At 49.4% G+C, this 15,624-nt stretch overlaps 1 protein-coding gene across 1 annotated transcript in view; it reads right to left on the bottom strand.

The window, feature by feature from the left end:
* sgip1a (SH3GL interacting endocytic adaptor 1a) overlaps nt 1–15,624 on the bottom strand; it is a gene marked incomplete at both ends in the record, with an annotated part of 52,325 nt that overhangs the window by 642 nt on the left and 36,059 nt on the right. The window contains 10 exons of the mRNA XM_084436095.1: nt 316–380; nt 767–969; nt 4,493–4,634; nt 5,446–5,601; nt 5,943–6,054; nt 7,180–7,239; nt 10,933–11,086; nt 13,409–13,545; nt 14,421–15,158; nt 15,442–15,519. Coding sequence (XP_084292221.1) covers nt 316–380; nt 767–969; nt 4,493–4,634; nt 5,446–5,601; nt 5,943–6,054; nt 7,180–7,239; nt 10,933–11,086; nt 13,409–13,545; nt 14,421–15,158; nt 15,442–15,519 — 1,845 coding nt within the window. The remainder of the gene's footprint in view (nt 1–315; nt 381–766; nt 970–4,492; nt 4,635–5,445; nt 5,602–5,942; nt 6,055–7,179; nt 7,240–10,932; nt 11,087–13,408; nt 13,546–14,420; nt 15,159–15,441; nt 15,520–15,624) is intronic.

Genomic DNA, 15,624 nt, shown 5'->3' with positions numbered 1-15,624 from the left:
ACACACACACACACACAAACACACGCACACTAACACACACGCACGCACACACACACGCGCGCACACAGAGACACATATTATGCATGCATAGTTTAGTTTAGTGACGATATTAAGCTTGGGTCCTTGACTATTCTATGGTTATTGTGAATGTAAAACCCTTTCCAGACAGCAGGGGGCGCCAATGCTCAGGCGATAGAATCGGGGTCTGCGGTTGACATCACTGACATCATGTTCTTTTACGCTTGCCTTTGTGGATGCAGAATTTAATTAATATGCTACTGTATCCTTCAGTGCTTGTGTGTAAACAAGGTTTACCTCCATTTTCAGATTTCAGGGAAATATCCGGAATCTTCCACAGCATTCTCTGCTGCTCGGCATTCCTGGAACCACAAGATCAAAGTGAATCTTTGCACTTCGGCCACATCTGGTGCAACTAATGAGCTTCTTGCTCAAGTAGTCACGAAATGGCCATCATTGACTGATATGAGTAGATATGCCACGCAATCATATCTTTCTGTAGCCTTCCTTGATGCTACGGTGGTAGTTGCCATACAGTTACCATAGTAGCCGAATGAAGGGATGATTGGCAGCTTGTTGGATCCCCTGTATGGTTCTACTGTAGGTCTAAGGCTCAGAGAGTGTGTATGGAGACCGTGCGGAGAGAGACCAGTGCAGAGAGAGACCTCTGAGAGTATGTATAGAGACAGTGCGGAGAGAGACCAGTGCGGAGAGAGACCAGTGTGGAGAGAGACCGCGGGGACCTCACCATGCGGCCGGAGGAAGCACAGCCTGCAGCTTGGACACCCCTCCGTCCACTGGGATGAGGAACTGGACGTTGTTGAGCGCTGTGGGCGTGGTCATGGCATCGCCGTTGTATTTGTAGTCTATCCGGAGGTCCGTGCTGGTGGGCTCACAGCGCCAGCTCACCGCCAGGCTCAAAGGGGTCGACTGGAGGCCCAGCGATGATACCTGAACAGACGCGTGCGTACACACACACACGTACGTACACAGACAGACAGACACGCACGCACGCACACAGGCACGCACGCACGCACGCACGCGCGCACGCACACACACACACACACACACACACACACACACACACACACACACACACACAGACAGACAGACAGACAGACAGACAGACAGACACACACCCCAAACCAACTAATTAGCAAGCCAGATCTAAACAGTAAACATGTTGCCCCCCACCTATAATGCATGTTCCTTTGTGATACTGGAGGAGTGGAAACATGATATTTTCTTCATGAATATGAACATATGAAATGTGTCGTGTGAAGAATAGAAGGGCCCCTCAGCACTTTCTTTAAATTCTGGAAATCCAGAAATGCAAATGAGTCACAAATGACTCCTCAATTGTCAGGCGAAGATGCAATGTGCACCCGTCAGTTTTTTGCTTGCGCCGTAGCAACGCCAAGCAGATGCACTTGCTGTTCCTGCATCTGAAATTTTTAGGGGCCAGGCAGCGTAGCTGCCGGAACCCTATTGTATTTGCCTATATTATTATTATTATTATTATAATTATTATTATTCTCCATCTTCCACTGAAGTCTAACTTCCCATGGACAAAAAATCACCAAAATTTGCACATAGCTCCAGTACTATATCCAAAGTCCTCAACCTGCATTGTAGGTCAATAAACCTGAAGGTGGCGCTACAGCAACAGTCTAAAGTTTAAAACTTAAAAAAATCATAACAAATCAGCCATAGGTGCTATCACTGTAAAACCACCACGTGAATGTAGTCCCAAGTGAGACAAAACCTTCATACACTTTGACCTTGCAGGAATTTTGAAGTCCATCACTCTGATTTCTTCATAAACTGTAAAACCTATCAAACATATCTCCTCCCACATTTTTTGTTCAATTGACACCAAAATGAATATACTGTATCTACAGACTGTCCTTACCAAACGATCCTCACAGATTTTTGAAATATAAAAAATTGAGCCCACAGCACATCAAAGAGTTTCACTGTTAACAGTTTTGTATACAGTTCCTATTAATTCTCGCCAAATCAATGTCTGATCATCCTCATAAAAAGTGACAACATTGGCCACATACTACGTAGTATGATTTTTTTCAGAATTTTATCTCAAAAATTGAATTTTTAAAAATATGTTTAATTCTGTCCTCTGAAACCAACACTTCATACAGAGAAAACTACGTTACCCACAATCCAACGCAAGCTCCACGAATCGGAGACATCGCTGTTGGCAACCCTACCCAACCCCCGCCGAGGATTACAATGACTAAATTGATTGATTGGCAACTGACTGAGTACACAGCTGCTGAAGTTAATGTTCAATTATGAAAAAAAAGCTAACAAAACCTGTAACCCACATTTTTCAATCAATTAACACTAAAGTTGCTACACTGGATCTTCAAACTGTCATTCACAAACTCATTGACCAGATTATTGAATTATCAAAATTGAGCTTACAATGCATCAAAATGTTTTACTTATTATTATTATTCTCCATCTTCCACTGAAGTCTAACTTCCTGTGGACAAAAAATCACCAACATTTGCACATAGCTCCAGTACTATACCCAAAGTCCTCAATCTGCATTGTAGGTCAATAAAGCTGAAGGTGGCGCTACAGCAACAGTCTAAAGTTTAAAACTTTAAAAAATCATAACAAATCAGCCATAGGTGCCATCACTGTAAAACAACCACATGAATGTAGTACCAAGTGAGACAAAACTTTCATACACTCTGACCTTGCAGGAATTTTGAAGTCCATCACTCTGATTTTTTCATAAACTGTAAAACCTATCAAACCTATCTCCTCCCACATCTTTTGTTCAATTGACACCAAAATTGATATACTGTATCTTCAGACGGTCCGTACCAAACGATCCTCACAGATTATTGAAATATGAACAATTGAGCCCACAGCACATCAAAAGGTTTTACTGTAAACAGTTCTGTATACAGTTCCTATTAATTCTCGCCAAATCAATGTCTGATCATCCTCATAAAAAGTGACAACATTGGCCACATATCTAAGATGTAGTGTGATTTATTTCAGAATTTTATCTCAAAAATTGAATTTTTAAAAATATGTTTAATTCTGTCCTCTGAAACCAACACTACATACAGAGAAAACTACATTACCCACAATCCAACGCAAGCTCCGGAGACATCGCTGTTGGCAACCCTACCCAGCCCCCGCCGAGGATTACAATGACTAAATCGATTGATTGGCAACTGACTGAGTACACAGCTGCTGAAGTTAAATTATGAAGAAAAGCAGACAAAACCTGTAAAAATTAATAAACATATCTCATCCCACATTTTTCAATCAATTAACACCACACAACTTGCTCCACTGGATGTTCAGACTGTAATTCACAAACTCATTGACCAGATTGTTGAATTATCAAAATCGAGCTTACAATGCATCAAAATGTTTTACAAATGTTTTATGATACGATATGAATGTACAAAATTAACATTGGAATGTCAACTTTCTTGTTGTCCTCCTATTCGCTTGCTTATTGCTCCTAAACTTGTCGGAAATTGCCTGGCCCCGCCTCATCGCTGCGAAGCAGCTTTAATTATTATTGATTTTCTATTGTTGTAAGACTGTATTGTTTATGTATGTATTGTTGGTTTGAAATAACTGAAACTAAATAAACTATCATTCATTCATTCATTCATTCATTCGTGAAATGTCCAACCGTTTCCAGCTAAATCAAAGGACTCGGTGTAGAATGATACATATGTATGTAGCTTTTGACCACTAGGTTTCATTCAACCTCTTTCTGTCATTTTAGACAGTTGCTCTGTCTAAAACACCTTGTTTTAAGGGCATGCTCTGCTAACGAACATGGAATTCCATAGCACAGTTGTGTGAAGCTGGACTTCGTACAGTATGCCTGTGCTGTTAAGGAATATTCATTCCGTCGCAAGCCTGAGCCTCAAACAGCGTACCCGAGCTACAATCACGGAAGTCGAGAACTCAGTCAACAACCAATCCTCGACTCTGCACCTATATGTGTCACAGTTGGACACATAGCTTATACTGTATATTACCGAGCCATACTCTATCTGTAATTTATCCAACATGATCGAACTCCCAAAATAAGTCATGTGATCTATGTTGTGAAACGTAAATGAGTATAATAGACTTTTACTGAGGGTTTGTCATGTAGAAAGCAAAATGTACTTGGCAATGGGAAACATGAACTGAGGCAATCGCCCCCAAGGGGTGGGGTCTGGTACATGTGTGATGGCCGAATAAACGACCACACAAAACGGACAGGGGTCAATCTAAAGTCCCTTCCGACAAATGAAGTGTGTGTATAGGCTAGAGACTGTGCACAAATCACCACCATAGCAAAAGTTATATGAAGTAATTGCAATTTTTAACCAAGGGTCAGTGAGATGACGTCACCAGCACCGAGGGGCAGTGTGAATCGGCGTGTCTACGAAGCCACGTAACACTCGCAGGGAGAAGAGATCACCTGATATTTGAGCATGTCCACGTTGTAGTAGGTCGCCTGGGGCTTCTGCTCAGCCACCTTCTTTAAGTGGGTCATCAGGTTTGGCATGTTCACCCAGAAGTCCTTGGAGTTGGAGCTGGCCTTGGCTTGTGTGGTGAGGTCGCTGTGGGGGACCGATCACAACGTGACACGCAGACACACACTGGCACATAAAAACCCCACGCAGTAGGAAATCAAGCAAGTCAGAGCCATGACAAATGTAATCTCCTTGATCCCTCTGGATTCAACACAGAGCAATAAATATGATCTCTAAATCTAAATCTCTAAATATTATCTCTAAAATGGAAGAAAATTATTCACTGGATAGCACAGAATACCGTAAATACTCTTTCATCCTGGCGTTCAGTCACACCACTGAGATGGACTCAAAGGGACTCTGACTATGGTGTGTCAAAGTGGATGTTACTGACCATATATATCTACTGGATGAATGATATCTCTACTGGGTGAATGATATATCTACTGTACTGTATGAATGATATATCGACTGTACTGTATGAATGATAGATCTACTGGATGAATGATATATCTACTGTATGAATGATATATCTCCTGGAAGAATGGTGTCATTTGAACACCGTTAGGAACACAGTGTGACTGTTGTGGATCATCCAATGCTGTGAGAGGTAGCCTCTATGTACAGTATGACCTGTAGAGTAGTCGTGGTGGTGGTACGGGTGTGTACGTACAGTATGACTATGCCAGCGGTACGTGAGACGAAGGTGTTACAGTAGCTCTAACAGTTACATGTATGACAATGCAGGGGTTACAGTTGTGTATGAGGTGAGGGTTACAGCAGTTCTAACAGGCACATGTACACGACGTATGACACACGTTTTACTGGTGTGTGTGTGTGTGCGTGTGTGTTTGTCTGTGTGTGTGTGTGTGTGTGTGTGTGTTACAGCGGTCTTTACCAGCACAGGAGCTGGGGGTTAGGCAGGACATGCTCCAGCCGGCTGTAGTTGGTTATGCTGAAGGTTAGCACGGCGGGGGAGGGGTTATTGGCAAAGTGCCGGGTGATCCCCGCTGGAAACGACAGCACCATCTCCCCCGTGATCTTCACAACACACCTTAGGACAGGGAGGAGGGGGTCAGAGGTCATGGAGAGAGAAACAGAGAGAGAGAGAGAGAGAGAGGGAGGGAGAGAGAGAGAGAGAGAGAGACAGAGAGAGAGAAAGAGAGACAGAGAGAGAGAAAGAGAGACAGAGAGACAGAAAGAGAGAAAGAGAGACAGAGACAGAGAGGGGGGAGAGAGAGAAAGAGAGACAGATGGAGAGAGAGAGAGACAGAGAGAGAGAGAGAGAGAGAGAGAGAGACAGAGAGGGAGAGAGTGCACAAACATTGGGAAACATCTAACAATAAGATGTTAGTGTGTGTGTGTGTGTGTGTGTGTGTGTACATGTGGACATACTTGTTGGGGTCAGCTCCTTTGAAGAAGGCGTTGACCGTCTCAGTGAAGGCAGCCGCCACAGGGAGCGTGTCCTGGGCTCCCATGGTGAGGGGACTGGGGCCCCTGGAGCAGCCTGGGTATAACACACACACACACACACAAACACAAACATTAAAACATGCGCACACACACACACACACACACAAACACAAACATTAAAACACGCGCACGCACGCGCACGCACACACACACACACGCACACACGCGCACACACGCGCACACACGCACACACACGCACACACACACACACACACACGTTATCAGAGACACAGCGGTGAGGTGAGGGAGACAGAATGAGAAGCAGAGATGACCAGGTCAACACACACAACCCATGAATTAACTCCTCTAATCTCCTGCCCCTCCTGGTAGCTTCAACAATCACTTTCCTCAGTTTAAAAGTCTTCAGCGTCCGCTTTCCGTCTCTTTCAAAAGGACGTGGGACAGGGGTGAAGAGGGGAAACCAAAGATGTTGTGAAAACCAGTGAAATGGTGGGAATCCTAGGGTGTTCTGGGAACTGAGACCAGGCAGACATGGACGTGACGGTTGGACAGACACCTGGGCCAACAGCTACGAGAAGACTGACAAATGAAAGCGTGGACACGCCTACTCCTTTCTCTTGGCTGATCGTTGAGTTGTACATCTGTGAGTAGATATTCCTGAACTCAAGAGATACTGGGGATATTATTACCCACGTTACGTCTCCACTGCATCTTCCGACTGATAGAGATTGTGGTGAAAAACGCAGAAAAGACAGGAGGAAATGTGAAAAGGAAGAAATGTGAAAAGGAAGAAATGTGAAAAAGAGCCATGCTGTTAATAATGCTGGATGATACTCCCAAGATCAGAGAGGCAGAGACAGCTGATCCAAACCCAAAGCGAAAGACCGAAGAGCAGATACCGAAACGCAACGGAAAGAAATGAAAACACACAAACCGTAAAACGGATAGGGCGCGGATGATCGGATGAGCAGATGAGCGGATGAGCGCGGTACGTGAAGAGATGTGGTGCGGAGAGGACACAGGCGGCCTGTCGCACGGGAAATGAGAACGGACGAGGCCAAGGAGATAAGGAGGGCTGAGGGGTTAAAGGGAGGCGGCCGGATGACGAGAGGGAGGAGGAGGAGGAGGAGAGGGGGAAGGCGAAGCTCAGATGTGAAGTGCGCGGTACAGTTAAGGCCTTGCGCGGAACACGACTTACCTTCGAATGTTAAATAAAACTTCCCTCTGTCAAACCAGACCAGGGAAGGCTGGTCATTCTCTGTGTGGGGGGGAGGAGGGGGGAGGAGGAGGAGAGGAGGGGGGAGGAGGGGAGGGGGGAGGAGAGGAGGGCAGGGCCGGGAGGGGAGTGTGTGGGGGGGAGGAGGAGGGAAGGAGGAGGGGGGAGGAGGAGGGCGGGGCCAGGAGGGGAGTGTGTGGGGGGGGGGGGGGGGAGAAAGAGGGAGAGCAGCGTGAGTCACATGGCAGGTCCATCACACATCACAGTGGGGGGTGAGAGGGGGGGGGGGTGGTGGTGACGGCATGACAAGCCAAAACACTTCCATGGCGTGACGATGGAAAGTGTGTGTGTGTGTGTGTGTGTGTGTGTATGTGTGAGGGGTTAGGCTGAGACAAATCGAGGACAGGAGAGAGAGAGAGAGAAGGAGAGGGGGGGAGAGATGGAGTACTGGGGGGGTGGAGAGAAGGAGCAGGTGTTCTGAAGTGGGGGTTGGGGGGAGGCAGCGGAGAGATGTGTTTCCACGGATGGCGTGAGAGAGGCAGGGCGAGGGGTCCGGGGTGGGGGGAGGAGAGGGGAGAGGGGGGGGGGGGGGGGGGGGTCCCGGAGGGTTCACTGCGTGGGGGGGCCGTGCTCAGAGGGGAGAGGGCGGCATGAATGCCAAACTGCCGGAAGGGCGTCGCGCCAGCCAACGCTCCCGCCAGACAAAAAGAGGCTGGGCTCCTGTGTGTGTGTGTGTGTGTGTGTCAGGGTGTGTGAAGCTGGACCTCAAGGGCCCGCAGATGGGGAAGCTCTTCAGACAAACACATGGGCCTACACACACACACAGGCCTAATCACACACACGGGCCTACACACACACACACACAGGCCTACACACACACACGGGCCTACACACACACATAGGCCTACAGACACACACACAGGCCTACACACACACACACAGGCCTACACACACACACACAGGCCTACACACACACGGGCCTACACACACACACACAGGCCTACACACACACACACAGGCCTACACACACACAGGCCTACACACACACGGGCCTACACACACACATAGGCCTACACACACACACACAGGCCTACACACACACACATAGGCCTACAGACACACATGGGCCTACACACACACACACGGGCCTACACACACACACAGGCCTACACACACACACGGGCCTACACACACACACACACAGGCCTACACACACACATGGGCCTACACACACACACACAGGCCTACACACACACACACGGGCCTACACACACACGGGCCTACACACACACACACTGGCCTACACACACACACACAGGCCTACACACACACACGGGCCTACACACACACATGGGCCTACACACACACATGGGCCTACACACACAGACCGCTGCAGCTTCAGCAACTGCAGGGTGACGGGACAAAGTACACTACACACACACACACACACACACACACACACACACACACACACACACACACAGGCCTACACACACACGGGCCTACACACACACACACAGGCCTACACACACACACACAGGCCTACACACACACGGGCCTACACACACACACACAGGCCTACACACACACACATAGGCCTACAGACACACATGGGCCTACACACACACACGGGCCTACACACACACACAGGCCTACACACACACACGGGCCTACACACACACACACACAGGCCTACACACACACATGGGCCTACACACACACACACACGGGCCTACACACACACGGGCCTACACACACACACACAGGCCTACACACACACACGGGCCTACACACACACATGGGCCTACACACACACATGGGCCTACACACACAGACCGCTGCAGCTTCAGCAACTGCAGGGTGACGGGACAAAGTACACTACACACACACACACACACACACACACACACACACACACACACACACAGGCCTACACACACACACACAGGCCTACACACACACGGGCCTACACACACACACACACACACACACACACACACACACAGGCCTACACACACACACACAGGCCTACACACACAGGCCTACACACACACGGGCCTACACACACACATAGGCCTACACACACACACACAGGCCTACACACACACACATAGGCCTACAGACACACACGGGCCTACACACACACACGGGCCTACACACACACACAGGCCTACACACACACACGGGCCTACACACACACACACACAGGCCTACACACACACATGGGCCTACACACACGGGCCTACACACACAGACCGCTGCAGCTTCAGCAACTGCAGGGTGACGGGACAAAGTACCACACACACACACACACACACACACACACACACACACACACACACACACACACACACACACACACACACACACACACACACACACACACACACACACACACACACACACACACACACACACACACACACACACACACACACACACACACACACACGACAGTCATGGGAGAAACAAGAGGGAAGTTATCATGGTGATGTGGGCACTGGGAGGACAGCCACAGATACACAGTCATGAAAGCACAAACAAAGAAGTAGTAGCATGTGTGAGCAGATTAGAACGGCCTATATGGCATTTACACTTTCTGAAAAAGTTAGCATTGAGAAGCTCTTTGTTTGACGGCTTCTGTGTTACGGTGTTTCGAAATACATTCTTTGATTTATGTCTGTGTGACGAGATGGATACTTGGAAGTCAAAATGGAAAGAAGGAGTTGGTCTGATGTTGAGTCTGATGAAACAGAGATAAACAATGAAATGTGTGTCAAACCCTCAATCTGAATACTGAACCTACCGCCGTGTCACAGCTGGGGATCAAAACACACAGAGAACACTGCACTCTCACGTATTACCTAATCCCTTCCATGCCAAATGCATCTTGGGTAATAGGCATCCGACAGACAGGCATCAAAGCTTGCCAAAGGGGGTCTGTACTATAACCTGCCAGCCAATCAAAGTGTCTCTCGACGTGGGCAGTTTGTTTATATAAGCATCGCCCTCTGACATCATAACAAGCGACAGGCCAAAGGAAAGGACACATGGACACCAAAACAAGCAGGAAAACCAGGAGTGCTGATATCAAGACCAGGGGGATACCAAGAGCCATGTGAGAAATAAGAGTCTCAAAAATGATTACATTTTTGGAAACAATGTAGAAATTATGGTTGGATGGAAAATGAAAATAACACAATAGGAATGAAAAATGCTTAAAATACCATCTATCTAAAATACATCCATCTAGACTTGTACACCTGGTGCTTTTTTGTATTGATTCTGTTTTTTTGAAAGTAGTATAACAGGCAGAAAACATTTTACACACTGTGCTTCATTTAAGCGCTAATGTACAAAGTCTATGTTTGGCTTTGCCACCCTGTGGCCCTGTGACTCTAAGATGGCACTCTAAAATAACTCTAAGATAGCACTCTCATCAAACACAGCGAGCATGATGAACCGAGGGCTGCTACGGTTGCGCTTTTACTTTCAATAACTGAGTGAATCTCCTAGAAAACTGGACTTTGACATGTTCCAGCCTATACAAACTCACAATAATGCAGAGTAAAAAACTAAAGCAGATGCATCGGTATTATGCATCAGCAGGTAGAAAGTGCAGTACGGTGGTCGACCACATGGGGGACAGAGAGAAGCTGTCCGAACAAGCACAGGCAACCACAGCACAGTGAGCACAGACGGGAGTTGTAGTGATGGAGGATGGCGCACACACACCTGACACAGACACCGAGAGCTCTTTACCGACGGTGGGCGTGGTGGCGGCGCTCAGGGAGTTGGTGGAGGAGATGGAGGAGGTGCTCTCTGCCCTCGCCAGGGGGGCCACGGGAGGAGGACTGGCTGAGTGACCTGGGGGGCTGAACGGACGACTCTGGAGAGAGAGAGAGAGAGAGGGGGGGGGGGGGGGGGGGGGGGAGAGAGGGGGGGGGGGAGAGAGAGAGAGGAAGAGGGGGGGGGGAAGGAGAGAGAGAGAGGGTGGGGGGGAGAGAGGGGGAGAGGGAAGGAGAGAGAGAGGGGGGGGGGGAGAGAGAGAGAGAGGGAGAGGGGGGGAGGGAAGGAGAGAGAGAGAGGGTGGGGGGGAGAGAGGGGGAGAGGGAAGGAGAGAGAGAGGGGGGGAGAGAGAGAGAGAGAGGGAGGGGGGGAGAAAGGAGAGAGAGGGAGAGAGAGAGAGACAGAGGGGGATAGAGAGAGAGAGGGGGGAGGGAGGGGGAGAGAGAGGAGGGAGGGAGGGAGGGAGGGAGGGAGGGAGGGAGAGAGAGAGAGAAAGAGAGGGAGGTAGAGAGAGAGAGAGAGGAGGGGGAGAGAGAGAGAGAGAGAGGGAGGGAGAGAGAGAGAGAGGGAGGTAGAGAGAGAGGTAGAGAGACAGAGAGGGAGGGAGGAAGGGAGGGAGAGAAAGATGGCTCATGTTATAGGATCTACTTGCACCATCTTCTATTCCATGGTGTGCTGTTTGTAGACTGAGCTTGCATATGTGTCTAACTGCTATAGTTCAGTATATATATATTGAGTGTTTGTTCAGTATACATTGATTGATCAGTTTATATTGAGTGTTCAGTATATATTGAGTGTTTGAATATTTGGGTTTGTGTTGGCCTCGTTATTTGGGGTTTAATGTAGCTATTGCTGCTATGACAACTGAATTTCCCTTTGGGGATTAATAAAGTCAACTGATTGACTGTCTGTCTGCCTGCCTGCCTGCCTGCCTGCCTGCCTGCCTGCCTGCCTGCCTGGCTGCCTGCCTGCCTGTCTGTCTGTCTGTCTGTCTGTCTGTCTGTCTGTCATCTGTGGGGTTACGGTAGTGGCAAGTTAAAAGGTTATAACAAGGGCTATGGCCAGATAGAGTACGTCTCTCCCCAGATACAGTGCGTCTCTCCCCAGATAGAGTACGCGTCTCCCCAGATAGAGTATGTGTCTCCCCAGATAGAGTACGTCTCTCCCCAGATAGAGTACGTGTCTCCCCAGATAGAGTACGTCTCTCCCCAGATACAGTGCGTCTCTCCCCAGATAGAGTACGCGTCTCCCCAGATAGAGTATGTGTCTCCCCAGATAGAGTACGCGTCTCCCCAGATAGAGTATGTCTCTCCCCAGATAGAGTACGTCTCTCCCCAGATAGAGTACATCTCTCCCCAGATAGAGTAGTTCTCTCCCCAGATACAGTAGTTCTCTCCCCAGATAGAGTAGGTCTCTCCCCAGATACAGTAGGTCTCTCCCCACACTGCCACAGACCCAGGCTCTTGACCCCTGACCCCAGGGTCACACACCTCCCTACTCCAGGGTCATACACCTGGGTTCCTCTTACCCCCAGGTAAACCAGTTGCAAGCAAAGGAAAAATAGGCAAAATCCAAGAGGCATTTAAATTATTGCTGAATAGACAAAGTAAAACTAACCTAAATCTCATCAACCCCCCCCCAATCTCTAGTTTTATTATCTGGTCTCCTAGTAATGGTGGAGAGTGCCGTCTGTCCAGGACAAAGTGCTGCAGTCCCGATATAGAAAAGATATAAAGCAATATATTCTTTTGAAATAGAATTCTGTTTAGGAAATTTAGGAAAATGATACACAAACAAGAGACTGATTCATCATTTCACTATTTGAGGAAAATACGCTAAAAAGGCAAAACTTTCCATGTACCATACAGTCTGTGAAGACACTTTTTATGTACCATATGGTCTGTGAGAAGGTTTTCATGTACCATATGGTCTGTGAAGAAGCTTTTCATGTACCATACAGTCTGTGAAGATGCTTTTCATGTACCATACGGTCTGTGAAGCAGCTTTGCATGTACCATACATTCCGCGAACAAACTTTTCATGTACCATGCAGTCTGTGAAGAAGCTTTTCATGTACCATACAGTTTGTGAGAAGCTTTATGTACCATCCAGTCTGTCAGAACCTTTACATGTACCATACAGTCTGTGAGAAGCTTTACATGTACCATACAGTCTGTGATAAGCTTTTCATGTACCATAGTCTGTGATAAGCTTTTCATGTACCAAACAGTCTGTGAAGAAAGCTTTACATGTACCATACAGTCTGTGAGAAGGTTTTCATGTACTATACAGTCTGTGAGAAGCTTTACATGTACCATACAGTCTGTGAGAAGCTTTTCATGTACCATACAGTCTGTGAAGAAGCTTTCCTCTTTCGTCTGTACATGCATGTTCTGTGGACGAGGCAGGCAGCTCCACTCACCACGTCTCCCACTGTGGGTTTCCCAGGAGGCAGTTTGGGTCGTGATGGTGGGCGGGGCGGCGGAGGAGGCGGAGTCGGGCTGCTGGCAACGGCGGCAACTGATGATGGCGTAGCAGGCCGCGCCGGAGAAGAAGAGCCTGTGGACACGTGGTACAGCATGTCGTCACAACACCGTCCCGTAAGCCTGGTGAAGTTATGCATTTCGCTATTAGCTGTGGAACTTTCACAAGCGATTGGTGCGCTACTGCAGTGGTTTTACTGTGGTTGAACTGAAGTTCTGAAGCTAAATTAATTCATTTGTCTGGAACACCTGGGTTAAATACTGAACTGGACTGAACTAAATTTCAAAGTTAAATTGAATTCATTTGTTTTCCTACAATAGGAGTCTTTCACTCTCAAAACATTACACTTGTCTCATGTCAATCTTTTGTTTATCTTAAATGACGATTTTCCCACACTGGGATCAGACATTCCGAGACGGCGTTCCCTCTCTGCTCTGGCTCCTAGAGAACACGCCGCATCAGCAGTCCGGAGATCCTGCTCCCTTTGTGTTTGACTAAACCAACCCTCGTCTGAAAGGTCACTTCACTCGGACAATACATTACACAACGACCGGGCAAACCCTGCGCTTCAAAGGTCTCCGGGGAGTTCCGCTACCCTTCTCTGTCTGTGCTTCACTTCACTTTATTGAGTTTATCTGAGCAGGGACAGTGTGTACCAATCCACAGTGATAGACATGTAAGCATGACTGTGCTGGATTCAGAGCTAGCTCACAGGGATTGTACAGTGGAAGGGGGTTGTGTTGTTTGGACATTTCTTATTCGTCGGTCGCGTAATGACCGTGGGCCAGAACGAGCCACGCAAATGCAATCAGTGTCCCCTGCCGACGGATGGTCATGATGTTGTTGTTTTATCCCAGACTGGTCGAGACAGTGACCAGGTCGGGCCTCAGGGGGCAGTGAGGGTCAGCGACTGCGTCCCAGCGAGAAGGCTTCGGGCCGGGGTTACTCACCGCTAACCGTGCCCCCCGTCCCGGAGAGGGGGCCTGGGGAGGACACCACCGCCCTGTACGTGGGGGGAGGAGGAGGGGGCGGCGTACCCCGGGACGTCTGGCCGGCATCTTTGGGCGAGGCGGTGGTTTCGCTAAGGTCCTCTTTCGGAGGGGAGGGGTTGGGCTCCTCCTCGTGGAGTGTGAGGCGCGGGAGGGCGGTGCGTGTGGGCGCTGCCTCCGGCGGGGCAGGGGGGCTGGGGGGGAAGTCTGATGCTGGGGGGGCAGGGGGAGGGGGGACGCTCGGGGGTGACTCGAGAGTGGGGGCGACGGCCAGGGGAGTGGGAGGAGCTAGCTCCTCTGGCGCGGGGGGAAGAGGCGCTGGGCTGTCGGGCGGGGTCAGGACCGCGGGCACAGTGGGCGGAGCAGCAGGCTTCTCTGACGGAGGAGGAGAGGTCGGTACCGGAGGAGTGTCCTCCCGCGGGGGTGGGCTGCCGGGGAGAGGGGGCGGAGCCGGGTCCTCTCTTGGAAGTGGGGAGGTGGGGAGGGGAGGGGCGGGGTCTTCCGGAGGGGACGGGGATGTCGGTAGGGGAGGGGCGGGGTCTTTGGGAGGGGGCGGTCTGACGGGCGAGTCTTCGCTGAAGCACACCCACTGGTCGGTGGCCTCCTCGCCCGGGGCGCCGGGGTCCTCCGGGCCGAAGATGTTGTCCAGGTCTGTGATGGAGGGCTTCCTCTCTGAGCCCTCAGCCTCTGCTGTTACACCTGAGACACAGTCAACCAGGAAGAGACCATCACAACACAGACAGAGGGGTCACTTAATGAGTACGACTGTGTGAAGATGTCAGATGGAGAGATAGATAGATAGCTCGATAGATGGACTATCTCTTCTTTCGATAGAGTATCTATCTATCTATCTATCTATCTACCTACCTACCTACCTACCTACCTACCTACCTATCTATCTATCTATCTATCGTGGGGGACCAGGAGGCCGTGGAGGAGGCCAGGAGGTAGAGAGAGAGCGAAGGATGAGAGGGTCTCTTACCGGCGCCAGCGTCCGTGGAGGCGGGGCCAGTCAGAGGGGGGGAGGTCGGAACATTCTTGGGCGGAAGCGGGGGCGGAGCTGCAATGACATCAGCGCAGCCGTGACCAGCCCTGTCAATTTAGATGGCGCCCCCTGGAGTCCCCTGGGGTTATAGCGCCTACATCACACCAGCTCAGGGACAGG

The sequence above is a fragment of the Borostomias antarcticus genome (assembly GCF_949987555.1).
Source record: "Borostomias antarcticus genome assembly, chromosome: 3".
In the NCBI taxonomy this organism is placed as follows: domain Eukaryota; kingdom Metazoa; phylum Chordata; class Actinopteri; order Stomiiformes; family Stomiidae; genus Borostomias; species Borostomias antarcticus.
This window is presented reverse-complemented; position numbering and strand designations above follow the sequence as displayed.